The sequence below is a fragment of the Poecilia formosa genome, unplaced genomic scaffold (assembly GCF_000485575.1).
Source record: "Poecilia formosa unplaced genomic scaffold, Poecilia_formosa-5.1.2 Scaffold142, whole genome shotgun sequence".
NCBI classification, from domain to species: Eukaryota; Metazoa; Chordata; class Actinopteri; order Cyprinodontiformes; family Poeciliidae; genus Poecilia; species Poecilia formosa.
In genome coordinates, this window is record NW_006800081.1 from 1,163,756 (window position 1) to 1,190,007 (window position 26,252).

General features: G+C 39.5%; 1 protein-coding gene across 6 annotated transcripts in view; it reads left to right on the plus strand.

Annotated features, from left to right (window-relative positions):
* The window catches only part of LOC103145453 (voltage-dependent T-type calcium channel subunit alpha-1I), a 164,058-nt gene extending 138,290 nt beyond the window's left edge, over nucleotides 1-25,768 (plus strand). For 2 of the 6 annotated variants that reach the window (XM_016676848.1, XM_016676849.1), the window contains 8 exons: nucleotides 1,950-2,028; nucleotides 3,021-3,142; nucleotides 5,122-5,571; nucleotides 13,266-13,412; nucleotides 18,146-18,283; nucleotides 21,016-21,229; nucleotides 21,735-21,973; nucleotides 22,134-25,768. In XM_016676848.1, coding sequence (XP_016532334.1) covers nucleotides 1,950-2,028; nucleotides 3,021-3,142; nucleotides 5,122-5,571; nucleotides 13,266-13,412; nucleotides 18,146-18,283; nucleotides 21,016-21,229; nucleotides 21,735-21,973; nucleotides 22,134-22,865 — 2,121 coding nt within the window. In that variant the 3' untranslated portion in view covers nucleotides 22,866-25,768. The remainder of the gene's footprint in view (nucleotides 1-1,949; nucleotides 2,029-3,020; nucleotides 3,143-5,121; nucleotides 5,572-13,265; nucleotides 13,413-18,145; nucleotides 18,284-21,015; nucleotides 21,230-21,734; nucleotides 21,974-22,133) is intronic. The other 4 variants (XM_016676850.1, XM_007562899.2, XM_016676851.1 and 1 more) reach the window with 4 other exon arrangements.
* The last annotated feature ends 484 nt before the right edge of the window (nucleotides 25,769-26,252 follow it).

Sequence of the window (26,252 nt, forward strand, 5' to 3'; positions counted from 1 at the left end):
CTGAGAGTTTTTATCGAAACTGCACTAAAACAAGGTGGTTCATCATTAATTTTCGCATAGGGCGATGTTGGTTTGGTCTGCTTTTTATTCTGATTGTCTGTAGTCTGAAAATAAAAAGTTGTTTAACAGTCTGAGATACTCAAGTATCGCAAAAGAGCTGAAACGGAACAAAATCCGCAACGGAGAAATTAGTTTTTGTTTTTGCTGCAGAGTTTTCAGGAAACGAGGAATCATCTCTCGTGTGTATGCCAAAGCGTGAAGAGAAAAGCAGGAGGGAGGGAGGAGTGTAGCTCCTAAAGCTAACCGTCAAAGCATTGGTGCCGTCCTGACGCAGATAGGTCTCATTTATGGAGAGGCACACTCCCATGTGATCCGTTGACCATTAAAAGCAAGACGAGGCAAACACACAGAACAGGTGGCGCGGTGCGGGGAGGGCTGCCAGGTCTGAAGGAAAGTGGCTTCCTCGTCTTTCTCTTCCATTGATCCCTCCCTCATTAACACCCGGGCTTTTGTTTTGTCCCAAGGGCAGTCAGGCAGGTAATTAAAACTAAGGCTAATTAAACAGTTCCAGGAGGTCTCTTTTTGTGCACGGGGTCTGTGTGCACATAGCGATGCTGACAGAATTATACCTGGTGACAGATTTTTACCTCAGGTGATATTTCATTGTGCAATTGAAATGGCAAGCTGCAAATTTAATTTCCATTCCGTCAAATACGACACCGCAGATTCTAACAGTCTTTATGCCTTAAAATCTAAGGGAATACAGTGTAATATATTTACAAGACATTTAAATGTATAGTAATTTAAAAGGAGTGACTTTTATTGCAAAGCGAGGCTTGGCTTTTGTTAATAACAGCTGAACTTACACCAAACAAGCATAAAAAATATGATCATGGAAGTGAATAAGATCTAATATCCCTTAATCTTGTCACTTGCTTAGACAGCAAACAAACATTTTGATAGAAGCAGAAAAAGTGGACAGAATAAGGGTTTGAGCAAGTTTAGCACAAGACTGCATCAGAGAATCTCCCAAACTGCAGTTTCTGTGGGATGTCGACAGTCTGCAGTGGTCAGTATCTATTGAAATGCATCAAAAGAAAGGAGCAGAGGAGAATTGGCAACAGGATCAAGGGGAGCCAAGGAATTTCCAGCCTAAACGATGCCAAGTAAAAACAAAAACAAAAACCTTCAGCCTACTGAAGCTAACCTCTCTGTTTTTGCTGGAAAAAGAGGTTAGCTACTAATGCTTTGTTTTTGGACATGTCTAGTTCCAGCAGCCAGAAAAATGTTCTTACTCTCAGCAGAGCAGCGCGACTGTTTCATTTCCCAGTAATGGGATTAGATTTTAGCCCCAAGTGCTGTCTAACATCTTCATTCCTGTTAAGTTGTGCTAACAGGAGGCTGTTTAGCGGTGGAACCGAGCCAAGTCCCAAAACCCCCAAACTCCAAAATTCATAAAAAAGCACCAAAGGTTCACTTCTTTGAGTCTCCAGATAAGCCACGCAGCAGTTTACACATCCGAACACAGCAACATAAGAACGGTGCAGCAAAAAACAAGCTGAGTAACCCCAACATAACCGACAGACATTTCCGAGAATAAACAGAGGAAATCTTACCGAAAAGCACTTTCTGCAGTTTTTAAATGTTGCTCGAATTAATAAAAAGAAACTAAAGAGATTGTTTCTATTCTAATGGCAGTAGGTTTATTTAAAGCTGCATTTTAACACTTTGGACTTTAGAGTTTTGCTAAATGAAACTTAATGAAATGTTTTCAATTGCATTAAACAGATAACTAGAGATTAGAGAATTGCTGTTGTGCTGATGGTTTTGTTGCAGGTGTTTGAACTGCAGTAAGGCAGCTACACAATAGAAGATTGCTTTGTTTTGTTTGCATGTGCAGTGTTGTGTGTTTCTGTGCACATTTACTCATGCATGTCAATGTGTTGCAGGTGGGTAACCTGGGCCTGCTCTTCATGCTGCTGTTTTTCATCTACGCCGCCTTAGGAGTAGAGCTTTTTGGAGAACTTGGTAAGATTTTACCACTTATCTTCAGCAAAGGGATATTGATACAAGGTGAAGGTTTATTGCACTTATATTCAACAATATTTATCTAATCGATATACAGTGCGCTGCCTTGTAAAGCTTCTCATTTCAACCTTTTCACTAAAATTCAATATATTTTATGAAGACATATGTATGATGTTTCCTTTTTGCAGGAATTGCTTGGAAAATTGGGTCCACTAGTGCGATTAGATTTTATTTAGGGGCATTATAATGAGGGGAACTGTAAAATAAATGTAAAATATTTAAATTTGACCCATAGTATCTGGCTATCAAATACTTTTGCAAAGCACTGCATGTCACAGGGACGAGGGACAGTTTGACTTTAAGCGTTGACCTGTGCACTCAGAATTTTGTTAACCTTTTCCCCCAGTAATCGTCTTATTTTCTCTGCTGCACTTATCCAATTTTAAAGTATTTTCTTCTGAGGCCATTCTTGACAGCCCCTTGGGAATCGAGCCATTATCCAGTGTTTTGTTACATAAGCAATGCCTCAAAACTATCCTGATCCAAGCTGGATGATCTATCTCTCATCATCTATATATCTTCCTTGGCAACATAAGGACCTCATTCCAAGCAATTTTCATTGAATAGACCATGTTGGCTTCTGCCTAAGCAAAATAAAGTTGCGATAGAACTGTTCTACTTTTGTCACAGAGCCAGCGGTGTGTTGTCTCTTTTATGTTTACATTTTGTGCTATTAAAAGGAAGTCAGAGATTAGAAGAACAATAATCATGCGGTCAGACCTCGAAGAAAACTGGAAACGAGCACATACCACTAACGTCGCTGACTCTCTGACTTTGGGAAAAAGTTCTCTTCCAACGACTGACGGTTTCTTTCTTGTGATCCCGTCCCATTCCTTTCCTTGGCTTTTATTTTCCTCTCACCACCTCTTCATGTATTTCCCCCCTTTTCTCTCCTAATTTGGCTCCATCGTTAACCTCACTCTCACTCTTAGTTTGCAATGAAGACTATCCGTGTGAAGGTATGAGTCGTCACGCTACCTTTGAAAACTTTGGCATGGCCTTCCTGACCTTGTTTCAAGTCTCCACGGGCGACAACTGGAACGGCATCATGAAGGTACAAAGGCTCCCTCAGTCAGTTTTTTACTGGGTGTGGCGTCATGAAGGATTCAAATAGACGTACAGTAACTTTAAAAAGCATTCACACGTCTACAACATTTTCGCATTTTGTAACCGTGCGACCACAACCTCACGTGGACTTTACTTGGATTGTATTTGTCACGTCTACAGAGTAGATGTAAAATTGTGAAGGGAGTGGAAAATTATTTTTTGATTTTCAAAATGCCTTGAGAAATAAAAATGTGGAACAAGTTTTTATTTATCCTCCTTTATTCTGTCACTCATGAATCCATCTTTGCTCAATATCGAAAGCTGTAAATATCTCGATGGCGCATGCTGCTAAAATCATTTTCTAATCTGTCAAATGTTGACAAAGCTTAAGAGACTTGCATCCTTTTACAAAGCACTGCAGAGCACACAGACGCAGCTTAATTTCAGGCAGGTTTTCAGAAATGTATATAAAAGGTTAAAAAAAAAAAGAAACTGGAAACACTCTACGTCTCACAGCCACAACGTGTTGCTGAGTTTAGAAATCTACTGATGATAAAAATGGAATAGCTTACTATGAGGATTAGATCTCTCTCTTTGCAAAAACACAATTTTACAATGACTCCACATCCATCAGCACCTCTTCAACATACCTACACTGTGAAGGGAAAACTAATCATACTGGAGCAAGTTTCCTCAGATTAGATTTATGCAGCACAGATTGTATTGCACATAAAAAAAATGCAGGTGGACTGCAGATGGCGGTTTTGAGAGTGAATTCTAGTTTTTGAGACATAAAAAATAAATAAATCTATCTACGCATTAACAGAAGATCTGCTATGAATTAGTGGGAAGCTGAGAAACTGAGATGGAATTAGTGACGCAATCACGAGAGAAAATGAAATATTTGGGGCTGGGAACTACAGTGAACTGTGCCACAAGTGGAGAGGGGTTAAAAGTCCCACTTATTATTCTTTCTCCTAACCAGAGGCAAAATGAAAACAGAAATGAAAAACATGATGGCATCGCAATGAGAGGAACGGACAGGGAGAGAGAGAGAGAGAGAGAGAGACGATGTTTGTGGGTTAGAAAATGCCTGCTTTAGTTTAGCAAATGTCTGAAATGTGCATAGAAATAAGATGGAGAGGGGGGTGTAGTCTGAAATTGGAGATGTTTTGTGAAGGAGCACAGTGTGTAAATGTCAAGCCAAATTAGACACAAAAGACCAGCTTCAGCTCAGAGGGCTGAAATTGTTATGTGTGGTCACAGCCTGGCTGAGATATGCATTCCTCCTGCAGAAAACTCTTGTCACTTCAGCTTTGCTGTGATGAAAGTCCACAGCACTCGTGTCAACTAGAGTGGAAGACAATCCACAGACTGGATAATGAAATAAAAATTAAACAAAATCAGTTAATTGGTGCTTTAATATTGTAACGTTAATTTCTATTGACATTGCTGCAAAAAGCTGCAAGAAGCATCGAAATGAATTATTTCATTGCTGTAGTGTGAACTCCACAGCTTAATCTGAGTGTGTTTATTCGAGCAGCATTATTCATAGAAGCAGCCAAAAAGGCTTGTGGCGACTGTGGAGGAGCTGCACAGATCCAAAGCTCAGGTGGAAGCATCATTTGACAGAATATATTAAACTACTGAAAGAGTGGCAGGAAAAAGGAATCGTTTACAGTTATAGTTCTTCAATATTTTTAGAGTTCCAATACGCTTTTGATGAATTAGCACTTATTTTAAAAGCATTTTATAGACTTAAAATGTATATTTTTGTATTTTTCAGGAGTCTTAAAGCAGAAATCTTATTTGATTTTGACAATCCCTGACTTTTTCTTTCTTCCTTTCTTCCTTTCTTTCTCTTTCTTTCTTTCTTTCTTTGTTTCTTTCTTTGTTTCTTTCTTTCTTTCTTTCTTTCTTTCTTTCTTTCTTTCTTTCTTTCTTTCTTCCCTTCTTTCTTTCTTTCCTCATCTCACGCCTCACCAGGACACATTGCGGGAGTGCCCACCAAGCCATGACTCCGGTGTGGACTATGGCTGCAATCCGAGCCTTCAGTTTATCTCGCCCATGTATTTTGTCTCCTTTGTGCTCACCGCCCAGTTTGTGCTCATCAATGTGGTGGTGGCCGTGCTGATGAAGCACCTGGACGACTCCAACAAGGAGGCCCAAGAGGAGGCGGAGATGGATGCAGAAATTGAGCTTGAGCTGGCCCAGGGCACCCTCTGTTGCATGGGCGCCCCCAGTTGCGGGGGTCTGGGGGTTGACAAAGGACTTTTGACTGTTGGATCGGGGCTTGGAGCTGCGCCAGGCAGAAGGGAGAGGGGTGGAGGTGCCAGAGGCGAGACGGGGGAAGGAGGAAGGAGGTTGCGACATCCTGTAACAAACCAGGGACCTTACAATTCCTGTGACTCTCCTCAGTCGTATTCGCCAGCACAAGTGAGTATTTCTGTATGCGTGTGTCTGGGTACATTTTAACTGAGTGGAAACGTAAATGACTCATTTTGAATGCTTGCGCTTGGTGGACGAGGATGTCTGCAGTAACGCTTCAAAGCTTAAACAGTAAGATCACACTGATCCAGGTTGGGAAAGAAACGTACGCAAATTTAATCAAAAATCTTCCCGAAGCTACTTAGAGTTGCTCTTCTGTTAAAGTTGAATTACGAAATTCTTTTAAAATAGAAAACTTCTGCCAGTCAAAAGAAGGAAACAGATTATAATCTAAAACACGTCTAGTTTAGCTTCAGAAGTAGTAATTCTTTGTGAATCCCCTGTTACACTCAAGATCTGTCAACAGAAACCACAATATCAGTATCAGTATTTTTTCTGAAGCGATTTTTTGCCCTACCCATCTAAACATTATACATAGTACAATCTGCTTCGTTTATGAAAGAAAACCTACAACAGAAGAGCAGAAGGATACGGAATAGCCAGTAGAAGAAAAGTCAATAGATGGCTTAGTAAGCCTAAATTCTTACTCTTCAAAGATTTTTTGTTTCACAGACATTGCTAAAGACAAATGGTAATTATTTAAGACATACAGCGCCTTGCAAAAGTAACCTTAACCCTTGAATATTTTTTTTCACATTTGTTGCATTAAAGTGACTAAAATTGAGGTTTACCAGCTCCCTGATGTTTGGAAATTGATTCAGCTCAATGCAAATCAAGCTCTAGTCTCACAAAAGTATATTATTAGGTTATCGTTTGGGATGCCAATGAGCATGAATTGTTTGATTAAAAAAAATAACATTAAAGTTTGTTGTTTTTCCCCAGGAAAGATGTTTTTGCAAACATTTTCAGTAGGAAATTCTGCTGCTGCAGTAAAACATGCCTTTCTTTTAGAGGTTTCTACACACATGCACAGGTATTCCAATAAACATTGTGTATTGTGCTACAACACACCATACGCAATATGAAATGGTATAAACCGACTTAATTTGTCAAATATGCAAAGTAAAAGATTATGCATATGTTATGATCTAAAATTAGATGCAGTTTCCTGCGATACATTTGCTACTGTATCGCCTCAAGCTTAGTGTGTTGGGATTCGCATTTCCAGATGGATATGTCAAAGTCATTGTCAGAAGGGAAACAAGTGAAGAGATTAAATAAGAAAACATTGCTTTGTGTTGGCGTTGTTCCACAGGAGCAGCTGAATTAACATATTTGTGAAAATATGAAGCAGCAGCAAAAAAAGAAAAGAAAAAACATCCCTCAGTAAAACAGTGACACTGGAATCAGTCAATCAAATTTTATTTGTATAGCATTTCAAAGTGCTTTACATAATTAAAATAAAAACAGCACGTGACATTGAATAAACAGTGAGAAAGAGAGAGATTTTGAAAAAAAAAAAGATTAAAAAAGATAAAAACATTAAAACCCGCACCCCTTTGAGGACTTTAGTTAAACGTCGTTTAACTGGGACGTTTTCCGGGGGGCTTTACATCATTAAAACGTAAACAGTGAGAAAGAGAAATAAAAAGAAATTAATAAATGGATAAAAAGTAAAGATAAAAACATTAAAAACATCGAAGACCTCAAAACCCACACTCTAAACCTAATTTAGCCATAAGCAACTCTAAACAGGTGGGTTTTAAGTTGAGATTTAAAGGCACTCAGTGTTTCAGCTGTTTTACAGTTTTCTGGAAGTTTGTTCCAAATCTGTGGTGCATAGAAACTGAATGCTGCTTCTCCTCGTTTGGTTCTGGTTCTGGGGATGCAGAGCAGACCAGAACCAAAGACGGTTGGTACAGCAATAACAGATCTTAAATGTATTGTGGTGCTAAACCGTTCAGTGATTTATAAACTAACAACAGTATTTTAAAGTCTATTCTTTGAGCTACAGGGAGCCAGTGTAGGGACTTTAAAACTGGTGTTATGTGCTCTATCTTCCTGGTTTTAGTGAGAATGCGAGCAGCAGCTTCTGGATCAACTGCAGCTGTTTGATTGATTTATTAGTCAGACCTGTGAAGACGCTGTCGCAATAATCAATGCGGCTAAAGATAAACGCATGGATGAGTTTCTCTAGATCCTGCTGAGACATAAGTCCTCTAATCCTGGAGATATTCTTCAGGTGATAGAAGACCGACTTTGTGACTGTCTTTATGTGGCTCTGAAGGTTCAGATCAGAGTCCATCACTACTCCCAGGTTTCGGGCTGATTGCTGGTTTCCAGTTGTAATAATTGAAGCTATGCATTGACTCTAGTTCGCTCCTCTTTAGGTCCAAAGATAATAACTTCAGTTTTGTTTCTGTTCAGCTGGAGAAAGTTTTGGCACATCCACACATTGATCTGTTCTAAGCATCTATTCAATGATTGGATGGGTTCAGAGTCACCTGGTGACATCGTGATGTAGAGCTGCGTATCGTCTGCATAGTTATGTTAGCTGATCTTATTTCCTGTTGTAACCTGAGCCAGTGGGAGCATATAAATATTGAAAAGAAGGGGTCCTAGGATTGAACCTTGGGGCACCCCACATGTGACCTTTGACCTCTCTGATGAGAAGTTTCCAATTGAAATAAAGAAATCCCTGTTCTTTATGTAAGATTCAAACCAGTGGAGCACTGGACCGGAGAGTCCGACCCAACTCTCCAGTCGATTCAGTAAAATGTTGTGGTCAACAGTGTCGAAAGCTGCACTGAGGTCCAACAGAACCAGCACTGTGGTTCTCCCACAGTCTGTATTTATATGGATGTCATTGAACACTTTTACAAGAGCCGTCTCCGTGCTGTGGTGAGCACGAAAACCAGACTGGAAGGAGTCAAAGAGATTCATTATTGTTAGGAAGCTATTTAATTGTTTGAAAACTGCTTTTTCGATAATTTTGTTGATGAATGGGAGGTTGGAGATCGGCCTGTAATTCTGCAGTAGTGATTTGTCCAGATTGTTCTTTTTTATCAGTGGTTTGATAACAGCTGTTTTCAAAGCCTGGGGGAAAACACCTGAAGAGAGCGATGAGTTTACTATTTGGATCAGATCATCTGTCTTTCATGTTTTCACGGAAAACATGAAAGACAGAGTTATGTCACATATAACTTAAGTCACTTTTTTTTTTTTTTTTTGCGTTAGCAGTTAGAGCAGCCTTTGTTACAGAGTGGAGTATTTTTTTTTTCCTCTGTTTTTTTTTTTTTTCCCAATTACATTTTTCTTTTTCACATTTTGGGTTCTTGCAGGTTCCTGTTTGTGGGTTAATTATAATCTCACTTCCTAGACCAGTGTGTAAGAAGGAGACAGTCCGCAGAGACTCACGCTCCTATTATGAAATATCCAATGATCACCTGAGATATCCACAAACATGAAGATGACTCACCCTCTGCCGAGAGGAGTTTCACCTTTGTAGAGCTAATCTTGGCTGCGTAGAGCCATTTTTAGTTCGGTGCTGGCTGACAAAGGAAGTTAATGCAGTGGCAGGATCCACCCCCGCTTTTTCTATATCCATCCTCCTTGCTCTGTTTTCTCTTTCTCCAGAGTGATGCAGTAAGGGATCAAGCAGACCAGCGTATTTTATACACAGCCCGATTCCTTGGGTTTTTTTGCTGTGTGCTACCGTGAATGTTACTTTAGGTGCTCGAGTGCAGTAAAAAAAATACTCATTTGCTTAATAGTTTAAGAGTTAAAAAACTCGTCTATCCAGAAAAGTTGATCAAAAGTTGTTCAAAAATTGTGTGTATGCTAGGAGTAAACACTCAGAGGAATGGACTCAGAGCAGATCTATGTAAATAATAAAGAAATTGTCAGAGTTAGAAACACAGATGCAGGTCCAAAACACTTACAAATTATGACAGATAAACTGATTTCCTCCGTCTCAAATGTTGCCAATCTGACAAGAACAAAACTTATAACGTTAACTTAGAATATCTGTCTAATGCAAAAATAAAGTCTTGAATGCAGTTCTGCTCTGTTGAGAGTCCCAGTGTTCCCAAAAGTAATTTTTAGCCGGTGTTGTTCATCAGCATTTCAAGAATGACTGCTCTCTATGCAGAGCTGTCTTTGGGATCTGTGACTTCCTGCTGCTTGTTTGTGCACTGAAAATCACATTACTCGAATTAATGATTTGCAAGTTGGAGGAATCCCTTCCGTTTCCAATTTTTCTTTGGGGAAAACAGTTTTTAATAAATCTTTTTTTTTTTTTTCTTTCATACATTTACTGACAGATTGTTGATCTTCTGACCACTTTTTTTCTACTCAAGGGCTCTACATGTTAAGGAAAATAATTCCTTATTAAATTATTTTAATCATACTGCAGGAATTGTGCACTGGTTTATTTTTATAGGATCACAATTGTTCTGGCTTTCCGGACAAATTTGGCAGATGAAGTGTTCAGCAAGAGAGCACATTTACTCAGCAAACTCTGGTTCCTGAGCAAACTGGGGAATTTCTCAAAGCTGATAACATATCTGCAATTCTTGAGGGAAGAATCAAATTTAAAGTCGTGTTTCTACATCGACATGCAGCGTGGATTTTCAAACGAAGACCTTTGGTTTGTGAAAGATAAATAAGACAAATAGGAAAAAGTGCAAACATTTTGACCTGACCAGGAATATTTACATTTTTTTCTTATTCATTAAGAAGCGATCTTTGGTTTCTTTTCCACTGTGTTGGTTGATGTGAGCTCACTCGCTACCTTCTTTCTTTCGCTGCCTAACAGTTGAGAGGATCGACTCTGCCTTCTGTGAAATGAAATGACCGTTGTACACAATGAGCATCCCTTGACTGCTTTGTTTGCCCCAGAGTTGTTTCATAAATAGACTAGACTCATTCTGCAAGGGTTTTTTTTTTTTTTTTGGTGAGGATGCAGCAAAGCCAGATTGACTCTGCAGTTTGTGCATTGCCGCCGCTGCTGCTGCTTTCATGCAGTTTTACTTAACCAGCTTTATTGTCCATAAACAGTTACTGTTTTACCTCCAAAAAAAAAAAAAATGTCGTAATTAGTTCCCTTGGAATATGTGCATGTCCTTCCAGCCGTAAACATTTAATCTTCTGTGATTTTTCGAAATTGCTTAAATACGTCATCAGCTTGACTAATTAGGGTCTTAAACCTCAAATCTGTTGGGGTATCAAGATTTGAGACGTTGCATCTTTGCATGGTTTTGCTTTCTCTTCTGTCATTTTAAGATAGGGAAGATTTCAATAATAATTTTTCTTTAAATGTTTCCTCCTTAACTTTAGGCCGGATGAAGGTCCCTTTTTTAACTGTGTGGTGCTCAGAGTTTTGCATGTCAGGGCAAGGAGCCCTTTACGAACGGAAGACACTAATTTCATCCACCGCCGATGGACTCTTTTAGGACTTTTCATTGTGTCTAGCTTTATGCAGAAACATTGCTAAAGAACTGCACAAGCTACAAAGGTTACACTGCAGGAAGCTGACACACACGCACACACACACTGTTACAGTCCAGGAACAAGAGAGGAGAGAGATAATGGCTGAGCCAGTGACAGTCAGATAGAGGCAGTAATTAATTTCAGCTCTCTCCTCTCTTACTCTCAACTTCCAGTCCCTCCAGACAAGCCCATTGTTGTCCACTAATACAGTTATTAATGGGGGCCAGCACACAGACAACGGCAGTCAATCAAACATTATTTTTTCATATTAAGTGCCACCTACACATTCAACAAAATATTCAAAGCCTCCCTGTGAATTACAGAGTTTGTGTTTTTTTTTTTTTGTTTTGTTTTGTTTTTTTCCACACTTGCATGTATCAAGCTAGCTTCAGCAGAGTCACTTTGTGGCTCTTCAGCTTTATTTCATAAACCAACAACACTCCTGTAATGTGCAGCTCACAGTACAGTAGGTCGGCTTTTGAAATCTTTTGAAATCTTAACCCCCACATTTTTCTTTTTTTCTTTTTTTTGAAAACATAAGTCATGGCTAAACGTAATAAAGCCGTGTGAGTCATATGAGATGGTGTGTGTTTGCATAACAGATCTAAGTATAGTCCCATAAGCACCATTGCAGAATTTTATAATAAAAATGGGCTTATTCGGGAATTGAAGAGGAGTGACCTTATTTCCACAGTGTCTTTTGGGAAATATCTTCTGATGTAATACAGTGTTTTTTTTTTGGCTACGGGCACAATGCATTCAACTGAAGTGAATTCATGTTTTGAATATTCGTTCTCAAAGCAGTTTCAATTCGCCGCTACGGTAGCACGCGTCTCCAGAAATAAATCTAGCAGACGAGATTCAAGCAAGCGGGGATCATTGATGACAATAAAAAAATAAAAAAAAAAAATTCCTGAGTGATTCAAGCTCAATTACTTTAAAGCTTATAATATACCCAGAGCAAAAAGCAAATACCTAAATCTAAAACTGTTTCAACAAGGTATTGAACAGCCTAATTGAGGTGATATATCAAACGTAATTGCTTCACACTGAGCGCCCAAGGATTTGATAGTAAAATTAGATGTGGCTCGACTAATGAGCATTTGGAGCTTTATTACTCGAGATCTTGTCTTTCTTTCTCTTTCTTTTTCTTTTTTTTTGAAACAGTAAAGATTTATAAAGAGGAGAGAATGATTGCTACATAATCACTGACAATGCTTTCGAGCAACAAAACAAATTGCCTCATAATTTTTTGTCTATGAATCGTTTGTGTATCCTTACAGTACAACGTTTACCGCTGTAGAGGTGAACGAGAACAGTGCTTTGCAAAAATATTCAAACCTCCATTTATTTATCTTTTTTTTTTCTCACATGAAAACGTTAAACTTCAATAGATTTTCATATTTTATGTGACAGACCAACCTGAAATAAAACATTGCTGTGATGTGGCAGGAAAAGTGTGCGTAGCTTTCAAAATTATTTAAGCTTAGAAATGTTTTTTTTTATTATTATTTGCTGAGTGAATTTTATTCTTATAACTCCTAAGAAAGATAAATGCCTGTAACTAATTCTCTTTAGTTTTTGCCCGATAATTAAATCAAGCCCAGCTGTGCATAACTGAATCACAATTTGGCTGTGTGGCAAAGGCCTCAGAGATTGAAAACTAGCATAGCACATAACACACCATCACCATGGTGAAATAAGGAGGTGGCAGCATCATGCTGTGGGCATGCTTTTTTTTTTTTTCAGCAGAGTTAAACCTGGTAAAGGCTGCCAAAATCTTGAGACCGTCCATCAGTCACCTAAACTGTGTCATGAAATATTTTGTACCAAACCAAATAAACGTGAAAGAACTGAAAACCTTTCAGATTTTTACTTACTATATAGGCAAAATAAAAGTAGTGTAACTATTTCCTCAGCTTTACAGTAATGAACTGTTTTGTGTTGGTCGACGACACAATGTCCCCAAAAAACAAGATGTAAAAATGTGATAATTAATATCAGGGGTGTGAATAATTTTGCAAGGCACTGTATATGAATGACTAATTGCAGTTTGTGAACGTAGATTAATAAAAAAAAAATTTAAAAAAAGGGGCGAAAGCCTGCCTTGCGTGTGCGCACGGGCTCTTTAATAATCCTTTCAATGGTGTATGCATTTCCCTGCGTGTTTTTTTGTCCTCGCATGTCCGCATGTGCACATGTTTGCGCCTGCGTGCATCCTGGTCTGCTGGCCTCCGTCCCGTGTGCGTTTCTGTCCGTGTGCGTGCGTGCGTGCGCGTGTTTGTTTGCGTGTGTGCGTGTATGTGTTCCAGGAGAGCCAGTGGTTGGACAGCGTATCTCTCCTAATCAAGGATACAATAGATGGGGAGATGCTGATGATCGACAACCTCTCCGGCTCCGTCTTCCACCATTACTCCTCTCCGCCTGTCTGCAAAGACTGCAAGGGCCACCCGCAAGAGGTACCACGCTGAACACACGTAAAACACTATTCGGCAACACACACACACTCACACACACATATACGCACATGCACAACCCTGGGCAGGGCTGTGTATGAGAATATGGAAGGTTTAAGTTTTTAAAAAAGCTGAACAGAAGCAAAAAAGATCTAAAACTTTTCTGAGCAATTAAATATTCATTAACCATTTTTTGTTAATTATGGCCATTTTCATCTCCTCACACCTCATGTACAGACATCTTGGTAAAAGAAGAAAAAGAAAACAAAGCAACAATATTAGCTAGATTAGCCTCCTCTTAGTGGAATTACTTGCAATAAAATGAGCTTTAGCAAGAAATCCATAGGCTTAATGAACGAGAGCAATACTTCCCCAACTACATCTGAGCTTCTCGAACTGCACTACTTTTTCACTGAATGTAAATCAGACCTGCTGTTGAGATGTAGATTAAAATAGACAATGTTACTGGTTCAAGCACAGTTTACCTGTAAACTAATGACAAAAGAACATGTTTAATGGAAAAAAAAACATCCAGGAACCCCTGCAAACCTGACTGGACGACAATAAAACGGGTCAGTGACTTTAGAAACATATTGTGGCTCTTTGTAAGAAAGACAAAAACAGCCTATATTGCTACAAAACTGCAAAGTGTTTTAACTTAAGAGTAACCAAGGGGATTGTGTCTTCATGCAGTGCCACCATACATTTTCCTCAATAGAATAACTGTGTAATAAATGAATAACTGTGCATAAAAAAACTCAAATATTTAGGCCTCAAACTAAAGCACTAAATGTTCTAATTTTCATTTAAAATTAAGATGTGTTAAGATTATAATTTACTTTGCTCTTAAACCTTAAAGAGGAATATTTTTTTTTTTCTTATTGGACTTAAAATAATTTAAAAAATGAAATATTGGGTATTTTTATTCTGACTACAATCTCTCTCCCCCCCCCCAAAGACTTATATCTACAATGAGGCAATGCAAAAAGTTTGTCTTGTTTCTTCAGTGCTGCTGTAGCTTTCAGGGCTAACAACTACATTCAATGTCCGTCAGTGTCTTCTAGTACTTCAATACGCAATTGCTTTTGTACCTCCTTGAGAAAAAAAATAAATAAAAAATGCCTTACTTGTTTTTGCTTTATCACGTTGTGTGTTGTTGGGGAAAGCAGTATTTGAAGTTAATAAATGTCATTTCATTCTTTTGCCACCAAAAGACTGAAAAATGATTGCGATTTCACTTGCATTTCACTGACGTAAAATATGGAAAACCTAATATAAATCTACTGGGTATGAAAAATTTCTGCACATATTTTTTTATGCGTAGCTAGGACAAAAAATGTATGCAATGATTAATTTTAACGTGTTTGTATTACATTTGAGCCCTAATGACGAGTCAGAACAGAAATTGTATACCTAAATATCAGCCTTCGTAAATACTTATCCGTACAAATATGGACGATTTTGCCAGCTGATGGATTTCAGACTGTAATGGACTGGTGTGTAGGTAGACCATCCAATTAATTCTGGATTTATTCTTGATTATTCCTAGAAAACCCATATAATAAACATCTATATGCGGTACACTCCAAATCAGGCTCATACTCAGGGAGATGCATTTGCATGCCATATGAAAATACACTGATAAAACCATGTTGCATGGCTGTTTAATGGATTACTGAGGCCACTCTGCATGAGCTCACAAATGCACCCATCCTTCATGACTGTATGCTTGCATGAGAGCACACACACACACACACACACACACCCCCACACACACACACGCACGCACACGGCCACCCACAGTCTCCTTGAGTTTTTATTCCAAGGTGTCTTGTTAACAGGAAAGTCTTGCATTCAACAAGCACTTAGAAACATACTGTCCTGTGCGAGTGTTGTCCATCACAGTGACAAAGTGCAGCGGGTCAGCTCAGAGGAGGAAGTAACTGGGATCTACACCTCCTCACCTGTCAGCTTCGCTTTCTGCCTGTCTGCAGCTGCTGTCAGACCATCAATCTTCTCTTTCTCTCGTTTACATGTTTCCTCTCCTCTCTGTGCACTTCCACTCCTTTTGCTATCCGCGCTCGGTCTCTGATTTGCCACGTCGGGTCCAGAGTGGTTCCGCTTCGGTTTATTTTGAGCGCTAAGTGCCTGGCAAAGTATCCATACCCCCCTTTTGTGTTTTCACATTTCGATGGCAAACGTCAGAGTATTTTATCAGGATTTTATGTGATGTAAAAATAAATAAATAAATAAAAAATCTGAAAGGTTGGACACTTTGTACTATGACTCCCTTAAAATTAAACGCAGTGTTAAAAAAAAAACCTTAAAAAGTCACCTACCTAGTAAATAGAGTCCACTTATGTGTAATTTAATCTCAGTAAAAGCACAGTTGTTCTGTGAAGGCCTTAGAAATGTGTTTGCTAGTGAACAAAAAACATGAAGACCAAGAAACACAACAAACAAGTCAAGGATAAAGTTATGAAGGGGTATGAAGCAGGGTTTGGTTTAAAAAAAAACTATATCCCAAGCTTTAAACATATCAAGGCTGTAAGAACATTCAATTATAGTTTTAAAAATGTCTTACAAGTAAAAAACACTCACTCACTAATCATCTAGTCAGAAAGGCTGCCAACATGTTCATGGTAATTATAGAGATCCATAGCTCAGGTTGAGAGAATCTGTCATGAGCAGAGTTGGTGGGAAGAGGGCAGGAGAAAAATATAAGAGAAATATTGTGAGTTGCTACAAATGACTTAAGGCTGGGGTGGAGGTTTGCCATCCTAAACGTCCGGCTGTATCTGCAACAGAAAAGCAGAGATTAAAACGGACAGAATTGTTTGAGTGGTCCAGTCGAAGCCAGAGTTTGATCCAACGAAGAATATTTGATACTGATGGTCACAGGGGATCTCCATCTGAAGAGAGTTTGAGATATTAAAAAAAACAAACAAACTCAGAGTTAAAGGATGTGGAGAGCTGGTAGAGAAACACTCATTAACCCAGGGGAGTTATATGCAAACGCAGACAGTTAACCACGACTTTGTTTTGGTGTATCACGTTAAATCCACAAGAAATACATTGAACTTACATCTTGTAGCTCAACAAAAGGTGGCAAATGTAGAAAGATATCATTTTTATATGTGACAGTTTGGGCTTGTACAGCTAATCTTTCTACAAATTACTGTTAGATGGTGAAGCCTTCACAGGACTGGAGAGTCTAAAAGGCCCTACTGGAAATCTGGGCTTAATGTGTGTAAGAGGAGAATAATTCATCGTGTTTCTCTGTAAAGAGCCCTCGAGGCAACCTGAAAGTGACAGTTCAACCTTTACCATTAATTTAGCTGCATGTGTTGACCTTATGCTTCCTTTAGACCAGCGTCCTTCTATATTGCTTCATTTGTAATCACAGCAGTGCATTTACCGTAAAGCCTGTTGTTAACCTTTGTGTGTTGGGTAGGAAATTGCCTTGCGATTGCCGCTCCTGCGGGGGTTGGAGGTCACATGATACAGCAAACGGTGTGCCAGTGTGACTCGTGTGCTTTGGTCACGAGAGATTTCATTTCTCTTCGGTCCCCCTTTTTCTGTTGAACGATCCTCCCTTTTCTTACACTGAAGTGAATACTTACAGTTTGCCGTTGCCCATCGAGTTCCCGAACAAACTTCTGGAGCAGAAATGTTTCCTCCGCCTTTTGTACTCCCGTGTTCGCCCCGAAGGCACGGCGAAGAGCACAAGAAGAAAGACGTAGTTTCTCTTACGCGTCGATAAAAACACCTGCTGGAAGCTTGCAGGGGTCTTTGTTGAGGCTATTTATTGCCCACCTATGAGACACGAGTCAGATACGGTGCTGCCACAAAGTACCACAAGCGAGGGCCACTACATGAATCAAAACAGCACAACTGTGAAGTGTTTCTCTGAGCTAATGAGTCGCTTTGCTGTGCTTGTGCCTTGTGTCTTTGCTTTGCTTCATTACGTCTCTCTCTCTCTCTCACTCGCTCTCTTTGGGATCTGTGGCAGTGGTGATTAACTGGCTCATATCAGCAGTGAATCTCTCTTTATGAGCCTCTTTGTGCACGTGTTAATACATGGCTAACCAGCCTCGCTCCATTGAATTTCACTTGGCCCGCTTTAAGTGCTGCGGTTAATCCACCCCGCTCACGCTGACTATTTATTGCTCTGCCATCTCGAAGAAATACTGCCGGGATGCCCAGACAGCATCTCCGATTTCGGCGTGTTTTGAAATATTGCTGAGAAAGCGCACATGAGCTGATCTGCATGTTCTGCGAATTAAAGAAAACTGGTTTCAAGGAGTTTTAAAAAAAAAAAAAAAAAATCTCTAATATCACTTTAGAAAATGAGACACATTGGTTTAGATGATGATTACAAAATACTTGCTTGAAATGTCTCACCATGCTCTCTTTACAGACACATCCCACAGTATTATTGCCTCTGAATTGTCAACAACTGGTGCATCTTGGAGGAGGTTTTGTCTCTTTTGTCTGTGACGCTTTTGCTGGTATATTAGAGCTAACGAGTAATCAAAAAAATACGTAAATAAATCCCGCAAGATCTTTGTATTTTTTCATGCAGATACTCACGTAAATATTTAAGGTCTTCCATGCTAGAGATGGTCACAGTGAGAATTAATGAGATTGTGTTCTTCCAGGATGATGGAAGTGGTCACCGTTTCGTGTTTCTGTGGCTTTTAAAGGCATCAGTAAGTGAAATAAACTCTTTGCAGCAGATCAGAATGGCAGAGATTGAGCAGGCGTCGCTGAAGTCGGAGCCACTCTCGGATAAGTCCTCGTCTCCTGCTCTCCCTGACGACCTGAGCCTGGACGAACACACCAGCTACATACTGCTGATGCAAGACGGGAAGGTGAGTTTAAACTGAGGTTGAACGAGAAAACACCCCATATTACAGGAGAAACGGTAACTCAAAGGAGCTGAAAAAGATACCAAAAACACACTCTTTACCCTCAGATGTAAACTGCCAAATGCCTGAAAAAGATCTGTTTTTCTTTTTGTTTAGTTTTTTTCGTGTCCTCTCTGGCTGCGTGGATCTCAGAATTGCACTGTAATGTATTGTTTAGATTTTGTTTGTTCATCGTGATATGTTTTTATCATGTAAAGCACTTTCAATGACATGTTGCTGGTATGTGCAGTACAGATAAACCTGATTTAATACATAATATAAAATATATAATATAAAACCTGTGGATTTTAGCTTTACCTTTATGTAATAATTTCATTCAGATTTTTTCCATTGTCTCTTTAATAATTAATTGAAGAAATATGAGCTTCCCTTCTTTTAACAGAACTCCTATCGAAGCCTTTTTTAATTGAAAGGTTTTTTAGTGATTTCCTTGTATATTTGATTAAGTCCTTTAATAGTTCACCTTAGAAATAATAGCTGCAAACAGAAGTTTTCTGGATTGCCTTGGGACGGGTGTTAACGATACCTCTGCTTTGTTTCAGTGGTTTCAGTTTAGTTATAGTTATATTTCTAATATAGATATTGTGTTCAGAAGGCCTCTTTATCTCTTGCTCTGCGTGTATCAGGATAAAATATCTTGTCTTTGAGGAGCCCACAGTCTCTAACCACTTCAGGCCATCTCATGAATAAATCCTTGCCACATGCTCCCTTTAGTCTCTTTTCCTCGCTGGTTCTCATGCCTACCTTTCTTTGACTTAGTCTCACCGTGAAGAAATTATCTGTAATGCTTCACCTTTACATCTCTGGTAATTACACACCTGTCCTGCACTTTCCTCCAGCCCCTCTATCTCTGTCCCTTATCATTTTCTTTGTAACAGGGTAATGCTTCTTGTTTCTGGATACCCAGATGAAGGCGCAATCAGAAAGTACGACTTTGATTCTCTGCCCCTGCGTTTTAAGAGAATGATTGGAGTAAGAGGAGAAGAAGGGGGGGTTAATAAATGAGAAAATGTAAACTGAGCACGGCATAGTTTAGAAATCACGTCATGCAGGTAGCGTATTAATCTCTTTCCGGAGTCAAATTATGTTCTCACTCCCCTGTAGGATGGAGAGCGTTTCTCTATAACCATTATGCCTCAGTGAAATACTGAGTTTAGGGTTAATCTACAGTAAATTAATGAAAATCGATATGCTGCTCTCTGAGGGGACGGAAACAGAACTGCAGTCTCACTGCCGCTACGAGCTACTGCTAATATACAAGCGACGGTGGCCTTTTTTTATTACAAGGACGGAATAAACTCATTTAAGCAAAAGCTCATATTGTTCACATTAATGCCATTATACCTACAATAACTTACAAGTCCAGAAAGATGCATATTACTTGTGTTTTTGCTGTGAAGCAAATTTTTAAACGTGCTATTCAGATGCACTTGGATTGACTGTGAAGAAGGTTAAAGTGTGATCAGGTTTTTAAACAACATCCCAAATTTGGGCCTCTCAAGGAATATTGTTCAATCTGTCATTTAAAAATTAAAAAAGTTTTATTGCAAACTTAATAAGATATATAGTATAGGCATGCTCAAAGGTGGGTGGAGTAGCCAAAATATCCTACTAAATGAGCATTATTTACTTCTACTGGAGTAAAAATATATTGAAGTAATGCTTTAAAATTACTCAGGTAAAAGTAAAAAAAAAAAAAAAGTATATGGTAAAAACCCCTACTTAGTTTCTAATTCCTTAACTGTTCTTATTTAATCTGTGATATTCATGTAATCATGCAGACAAAATACAAAACCATGTTCAGGTCTTTATACTAGCAAAAATAAATTACATCACTGCAAATAAAAAAAAATGGATAGGAAAAACACACACTTCCAAAATTCGGTTTTTCACGACATAAAACTTTTGACACCAATACTGTGTGCATGTCCAGTGATCCACTGTTTACTAAATATTCCTTTGACCCTCAAATGGCACAACATGCTCAGCAGACAGAAAATAACAATGACTTTTTTTTTTTTCTTAAAAAATTGATTTGAAAGTTTGAAAGTTTTGTTTGTTTCTTACTTCAAAATTATTGTACTACTTTATATTGGTCTGTCACATCAGAGCAGTAAAATACATTAATGGTTGTGGTTGTATACAGGAAAGTGCATGTGCATTTCTCCAAGACAATGTGTATTAGAAACAGAAATCCCCCGCTTGATCTTTTTTTTTTCTCTTATATCAAAACATTAGCATGATAATAGCTCCTAATAATAATTTCCTACTGTTTAAAGAGGCACTTAAATGAAAAGCCAGTGGAATGATGTAAATCAGAGGACATGTTTAATATCCGTGCAAAGCCTCAGGGACTGTTCTGTTCTCATTTTCTAATAATTTTGTTCTCAACCAGGAATTGTCACATTGCGTGTACAATAGTTTAAACTTGACTTGTCCCTTTGGAAAAACCCATTAGACTTTATGGACCACATTTAAGTGTTCTTATTTGTCATTTTACACATGTGACCTGTTCTTACACGTTAAATTTCTTACTCCATAAATCTAAGATTTCGTTATGGAAAACTGGCCGTTTTTGACCAAAAAAAAGAGTTCACATATTAATCTGCATTAACACAGACAATCACATTCATTCTTATTGAAGATTTTTTGCGCCCTTTCTTGTTCTACTTTAGGGAAGGTGCAGCAGCAGCTCCCATAACTCTGATGAGGCCGGTGGTGGAGGAGGCGGCCATGGAGGTGGCTGTCAGACTGAGGAACAAGGTCAAGGTCAGGGGGCGTCCCTGCACTGCAGGGCTTCCGGCTCGGACACAGAGACTGAGACTGAACTGCAAGAGATGGAAATGCAAACATACCGCACAAAGATGTGCTCACCTCTCTGCTCCCCTGGTCAGTAAATTCCCACAAGGCTGTTTTTGAAGAAAGTTGTGTTTCAATCTTGCCATGATCGATCAAATGAATCAAAGTGTGGTTTGAGGTGATGTTTTGATTTGCTCACCACTTCATGAGCCCGTTGAGAAGAAGAGGTAGGTAAAAACGTAATACTAAACATTATGACAAGCTTGGCATTGTTTTGTTGAAGTAGTGCGTCAGGTTTAGATTGAACTGAGATATATAAATGTTAAACTAAATAAAGTCAAAGCCAAAAACAAACACTGAATGCTTTACTGCAGTAATAAACTCCTAGAGACAGGAAAAAAACAAAACTGGTGGAATAATTTGCTCTTCTATATTCATACCTTGTGCTTATTATCATGCTTCCAGAATGGCTGTTAAATTAAAATAACCAAAATCAAATTTAAAATACATCGCTGAAGCTGATGACTTGCGCAGATAAAAGAGAGACTTCACAAAAAGACGTCTAGAAATGAATCACTGCGGTTCTCTCCTGAAGGTGGGATTTCCAACATCAGCAGCAAGGAAAGAGGCAAAGGAGACGAGGAAAAGGGGGCCAGTGGCATTTCTACCCTCTTTCATCTGCCTGCTGAGTTTTTCCACTCTGCAGGAGCAGCCATCCCGGTACCTCCGCGCAGTCGGAGCCTGCGTTTGTCAAGAGGCCTCAGGCTGACCTCCCCAGCCTCTTGGGTCTCTTTCCGTTCCCCTGGAGCCCCTCGAAAGATGCTCTGTGCACAAGTAAGCAGGGGGAGGTTACAAAACTAAATAAAACAGTGGAAGAAAAGCACATAGGGTGATGAATGAGAATGAAATTAATGTGAGCAGTTGCACTTTTCACAAAAAGAAAACGTATTAGTCGATGCGTTCACTCTTTCTTTTCTGCTCCTCCTTTCTCCAGTACCCATCCCACAGTGACTCGTCCCTTGCCACTGGCAGCTCTGAAGGCAGCCTCCAGACAACCCTGGAAGAAGGACTGAGCTTCAGTGTTTCTCCATCGCAGAACCTGGAATTGCCAATCCCAACAGCTTCCTTATCACCCATGTGCCCTATCTCACAGCCAGAAGACAGAATTACTATTTCCTCTCCAGTTCAGGCCCTAAAGCCTAGGGTGAACCCTCCATCTTCTGTAACCCTTCTGGCCACCAGGGGACACCAACGGAGCCAGAGCAGTGGACGAGGCAGCACAAGCCCCGGCTACAACCGTGACGACTCCATTGACCCATCAGATGAAGACTTGGGCATAGGCATTGGCTCGTCTATCGGTGGCTGTGGCTCCAGCCAAGCGGGCAACAGCGAACATTTATCAGAGGCGCTGAGCAGCGTGTCACTGACATCTTTGCTGCCGCCTAGCACCATCCTATGCCCTGGAGGACAAGTAAAGAAGTGCAACAGCACAGGTAGCCTTGACAAGGGGGGTCTTCTGCTCTCTTCCCGGTGCAGGGAAGGCCGCAGGGAAATTATGGGTATGGAGCTAATGGACCCCCAGGGCTTTTTGGCCAACCCTTGGACAGGAGTACTAGGTGACAGCAGGAGAGGAGAGGGAACTGGAGTAATAAAAGATGCAGAGCACAGCTTGAAAGGGAAGAGCTCAAGCCAAACAACAGTGGGGTCTTGTCGAAAAAATAGATGAAACCTACCATTTCGTTTTTCTTCGTCTTTCCATTTCTTGGAACTAAACCCATTGCCGTTCCTCTCACTCTCTCTGCTTCATCAGTGAGACAGAGGTATGATGAAACATGATGCTCGGTATTTCAACACCAAATCCTCATCTTGCCCCTCAGCTTTTTTATATACATTTTTGACAATTCCTATATGTGCTATCTAGGGGAGTGGCCTTGGTTGTGGTTGATGTTCGCAGAATTGGCTCATAGAGTAAACGCCCATGGGCAGAGGAGTGGCTCCTCTGCTATCTTAGGAGATGTATTCCTGCAGGATCCGATGGGAAGTTGTGCTCACACTGAAAAACAGCAGTGCTTGTTTACAACAGGAAGTCAGTCGAGGAGGATGTTAGGGAGATAAACCTTTAAGATGCAATAGCGAGTTAGTATTGCTCTGAAGCAGTTTCCTCCTCTCTCTAATGAGTTGAAGTTTATTGGGGTTGAAAATAAGAAATCCAATCCATTTCAAGAGACTCTGCTTAAAACCATTTGTGTCTCAAAGACAGGGCTAAATTTAGGCTTGTAGAGGACCTACTGGCATGGAATACATCAAGGTGGAAAGTAAAACTGAGAAAGGGAGGGCAGATGTAATATCTGGCTTTCCTGGCAGACCTTCGGCTTAGATCCGACGTAAATGTGAGGATGATGGAAAGTTCAGTGTGGTGCGGTCCGGGTCTGTGTTTGTGTTCCCGAGCACTGCCTCAGGTATCCAAGGCATGAATTAAATCATCCTCATTGCTGGCTGTACCGCATCTCAGTGTCTCTGAAACCTGACTGTAGGTATATCGACATTGTGTGTCTGTCAACTTGGTCGTCATGAAAATGGAAATAAATTGAGGGACAGTGGAGGTAAAACTGTGCATGAAGTGATTCGTGAAATTGGTTATTTTTCATTCTATCTCCAGCATTTCTCACTCATAAACATCGGGGGAATAAGTGTGAAAGAGAGGCGGGGAGAAAGGACTCGAAATCCTGTCAGAGAGCACCTAAGTGTGTGCATGAAGCAACTTTTTGTGCACTGAAATGGAGCTCTGAGTGCACTCTTTTTGACTGCACTCCTTTCTCAGCGTCTTCAAGGATTCTAAATGAAAGGACCCTGTCGCAAAGAACCTTGACTGCATTATGGGATTGCATCTAACCATGATTTTTAAATCTATATACAGATGTGTACTAAAGATTTCAGTGTCGGGTGATGACCATGTGATTCCTATTCCACTATTTTTGTAGACAAGAGAATAGGCACGTTTGCGTATTGCCATTAGTTTGTCCTTATTGAATCCCTGCAGTGTCTTTGACTTGTCTAGGACTTTTTGTCTGCCAGTGGCTTCCAATTTTTGTAAAAATTTTTTAACTGAGGGCGGTGCGTAAAATGACAAAGCAAAAAATTTCAAAGAAACGTGTGCGCCGAAATGATTGTCCCCTGCACATTTTCCTATGGGAATACTTGCTCCACAAGGACTTTGAGAGTTTTTTTTTTTTTTTTTTTTGTCTCGGGGGTTTCCCATGAGTTGAAGTCTGTGGACGACCAGAAATGGGAACAGCCATACTCACTCACATTCTAGCTCACAAATATGGCTGCAACTTTCTTTGCACGTAGCCTCGTGACTGAAAACCTCTGACAGCATAAACCATCACGACGAAAGCTTTAATTTTAGAGTTACATCACAACATATCGGTTACGGGCACCCTAGTGCACCTTAAGCATGGTTCTGGGATTGCAATACAGTATGCTACTTTTATCACATGATACTTCGATGCACTCATCTGCTCCATCTCATTGTAGCAACCCTTTCTAATTTTATTGTTTAATTTTAAAAAAAAAATGTGCAAAGTTTTCTCTCTCTCTCTCTCTCTCTCTCTCTCTCCCTCTCTCTCTCTTTTAATGAAAACTTATTTTGGTTTCGACCACTTAGAGTATTGCTTCATTCAAAAAGAGGATTCTGATGCCTGAGGTAGACTGTTTTAAATAATAATTTTAGTTTTAATTTTTTCCAAGACTGAACAAAACATGGAGGCGATGTGGGGAAAATGTGAGGTTTCGACCTCATTTATCATGCAAAATCACAACGATGACTATGTTTTATCATAAGGAGTTTGTTTTCGATGGGCAAGGCAATTACATGTGTGAGAGTGTGCGCGTGTGTGTGTGTGTGTGTGTGTGTGTGTAAATAACTTCAGGTAAAGTGACTTGCCTTTCCCTGAAGCGTCCTGTTTGTCAGTGAGGAGGATACTTGTGGTATAAGGATGAAGATGAAAAGGCAAAGCAACCAAGGGCTGTTTTAGCTTCAAAGATATATTGTCCTATTACATCTTTTTAAGACGAACCGTTGTCAATGAACATGGCATCAAAAGGTTAAGCCTGACAACACAGCAATAAATGTTCCATGTATGTTCCCTGAGTAAATGATGTCAATGTGATTTTTAGCTCCTCAGAACAGAATTCATCAGTGTCTGTTTCCACTTTTATTTGTCTAAAACACCCAATCGGAAAGCACCTCTGCCCTCTCAGATACCAGTCAAAGAAGAAGAGATGGGCTCCAATTGGACAACTTGAACAAATGAGGTTATTGAACTCAGGTCGGGGGGTAAAAACCACTAGTAATATCTTATACAATAGCTGTGAAGTTGTGCTCAGACAGAATGCAAAGCAGGATTTTACCTGGTTTGATTCAGTTTTGACATTTTGCCCTGTTCTTATGTGCTTTTAGCAGCCAGATATGAGCTGTAACACCGCGTTTAAATCTTTGTGCAAACAAAGTGTGCCTTTATACATTGTGCGTGCAACAGCTCATACTGTGTCTGATTTCAAAAGTTGTCAGTAACTTAAGATGATCTTACCACATTACCCTTATTCAGTCTTTTTCTAATTACCTTTTTTTTTTTTTTTGAAAAATAAATAAATAAATGTTGACCAGAGCCATTTAAAATTTTTCAAAAAACATTTGGAAATTTCTAAAGCTATATGTACTAAAAAAAAATAAATAAATAAAAATACCACTGGACACAGTTTTTGCAAACTTTGGAACGAAACAACCCTTAGCAACTTGTTACAAAATTAATATCCAAATTATCCATCACTCATTAGTCCAGGTCACTGCACAGACATCAATGAAACCTCATGAATCACATGTAAATATATTTTTTCTAAAGAATCACAAACACAACATTAAGAGTGTAAATGGGTACACGTATTGCAGCTTATTATGTATGATTATTTATTAATCATAGTAATTCTTCCACCTCTCAAAGTTCACCTGTTCTTCTCTGAACCCCAAATTACTTTTCAGAAATATTCTCCGCTTACACAAATAATAACAAAGGATCCATATTCCTGTTCAGCGTTGCCATCATGTGATAGG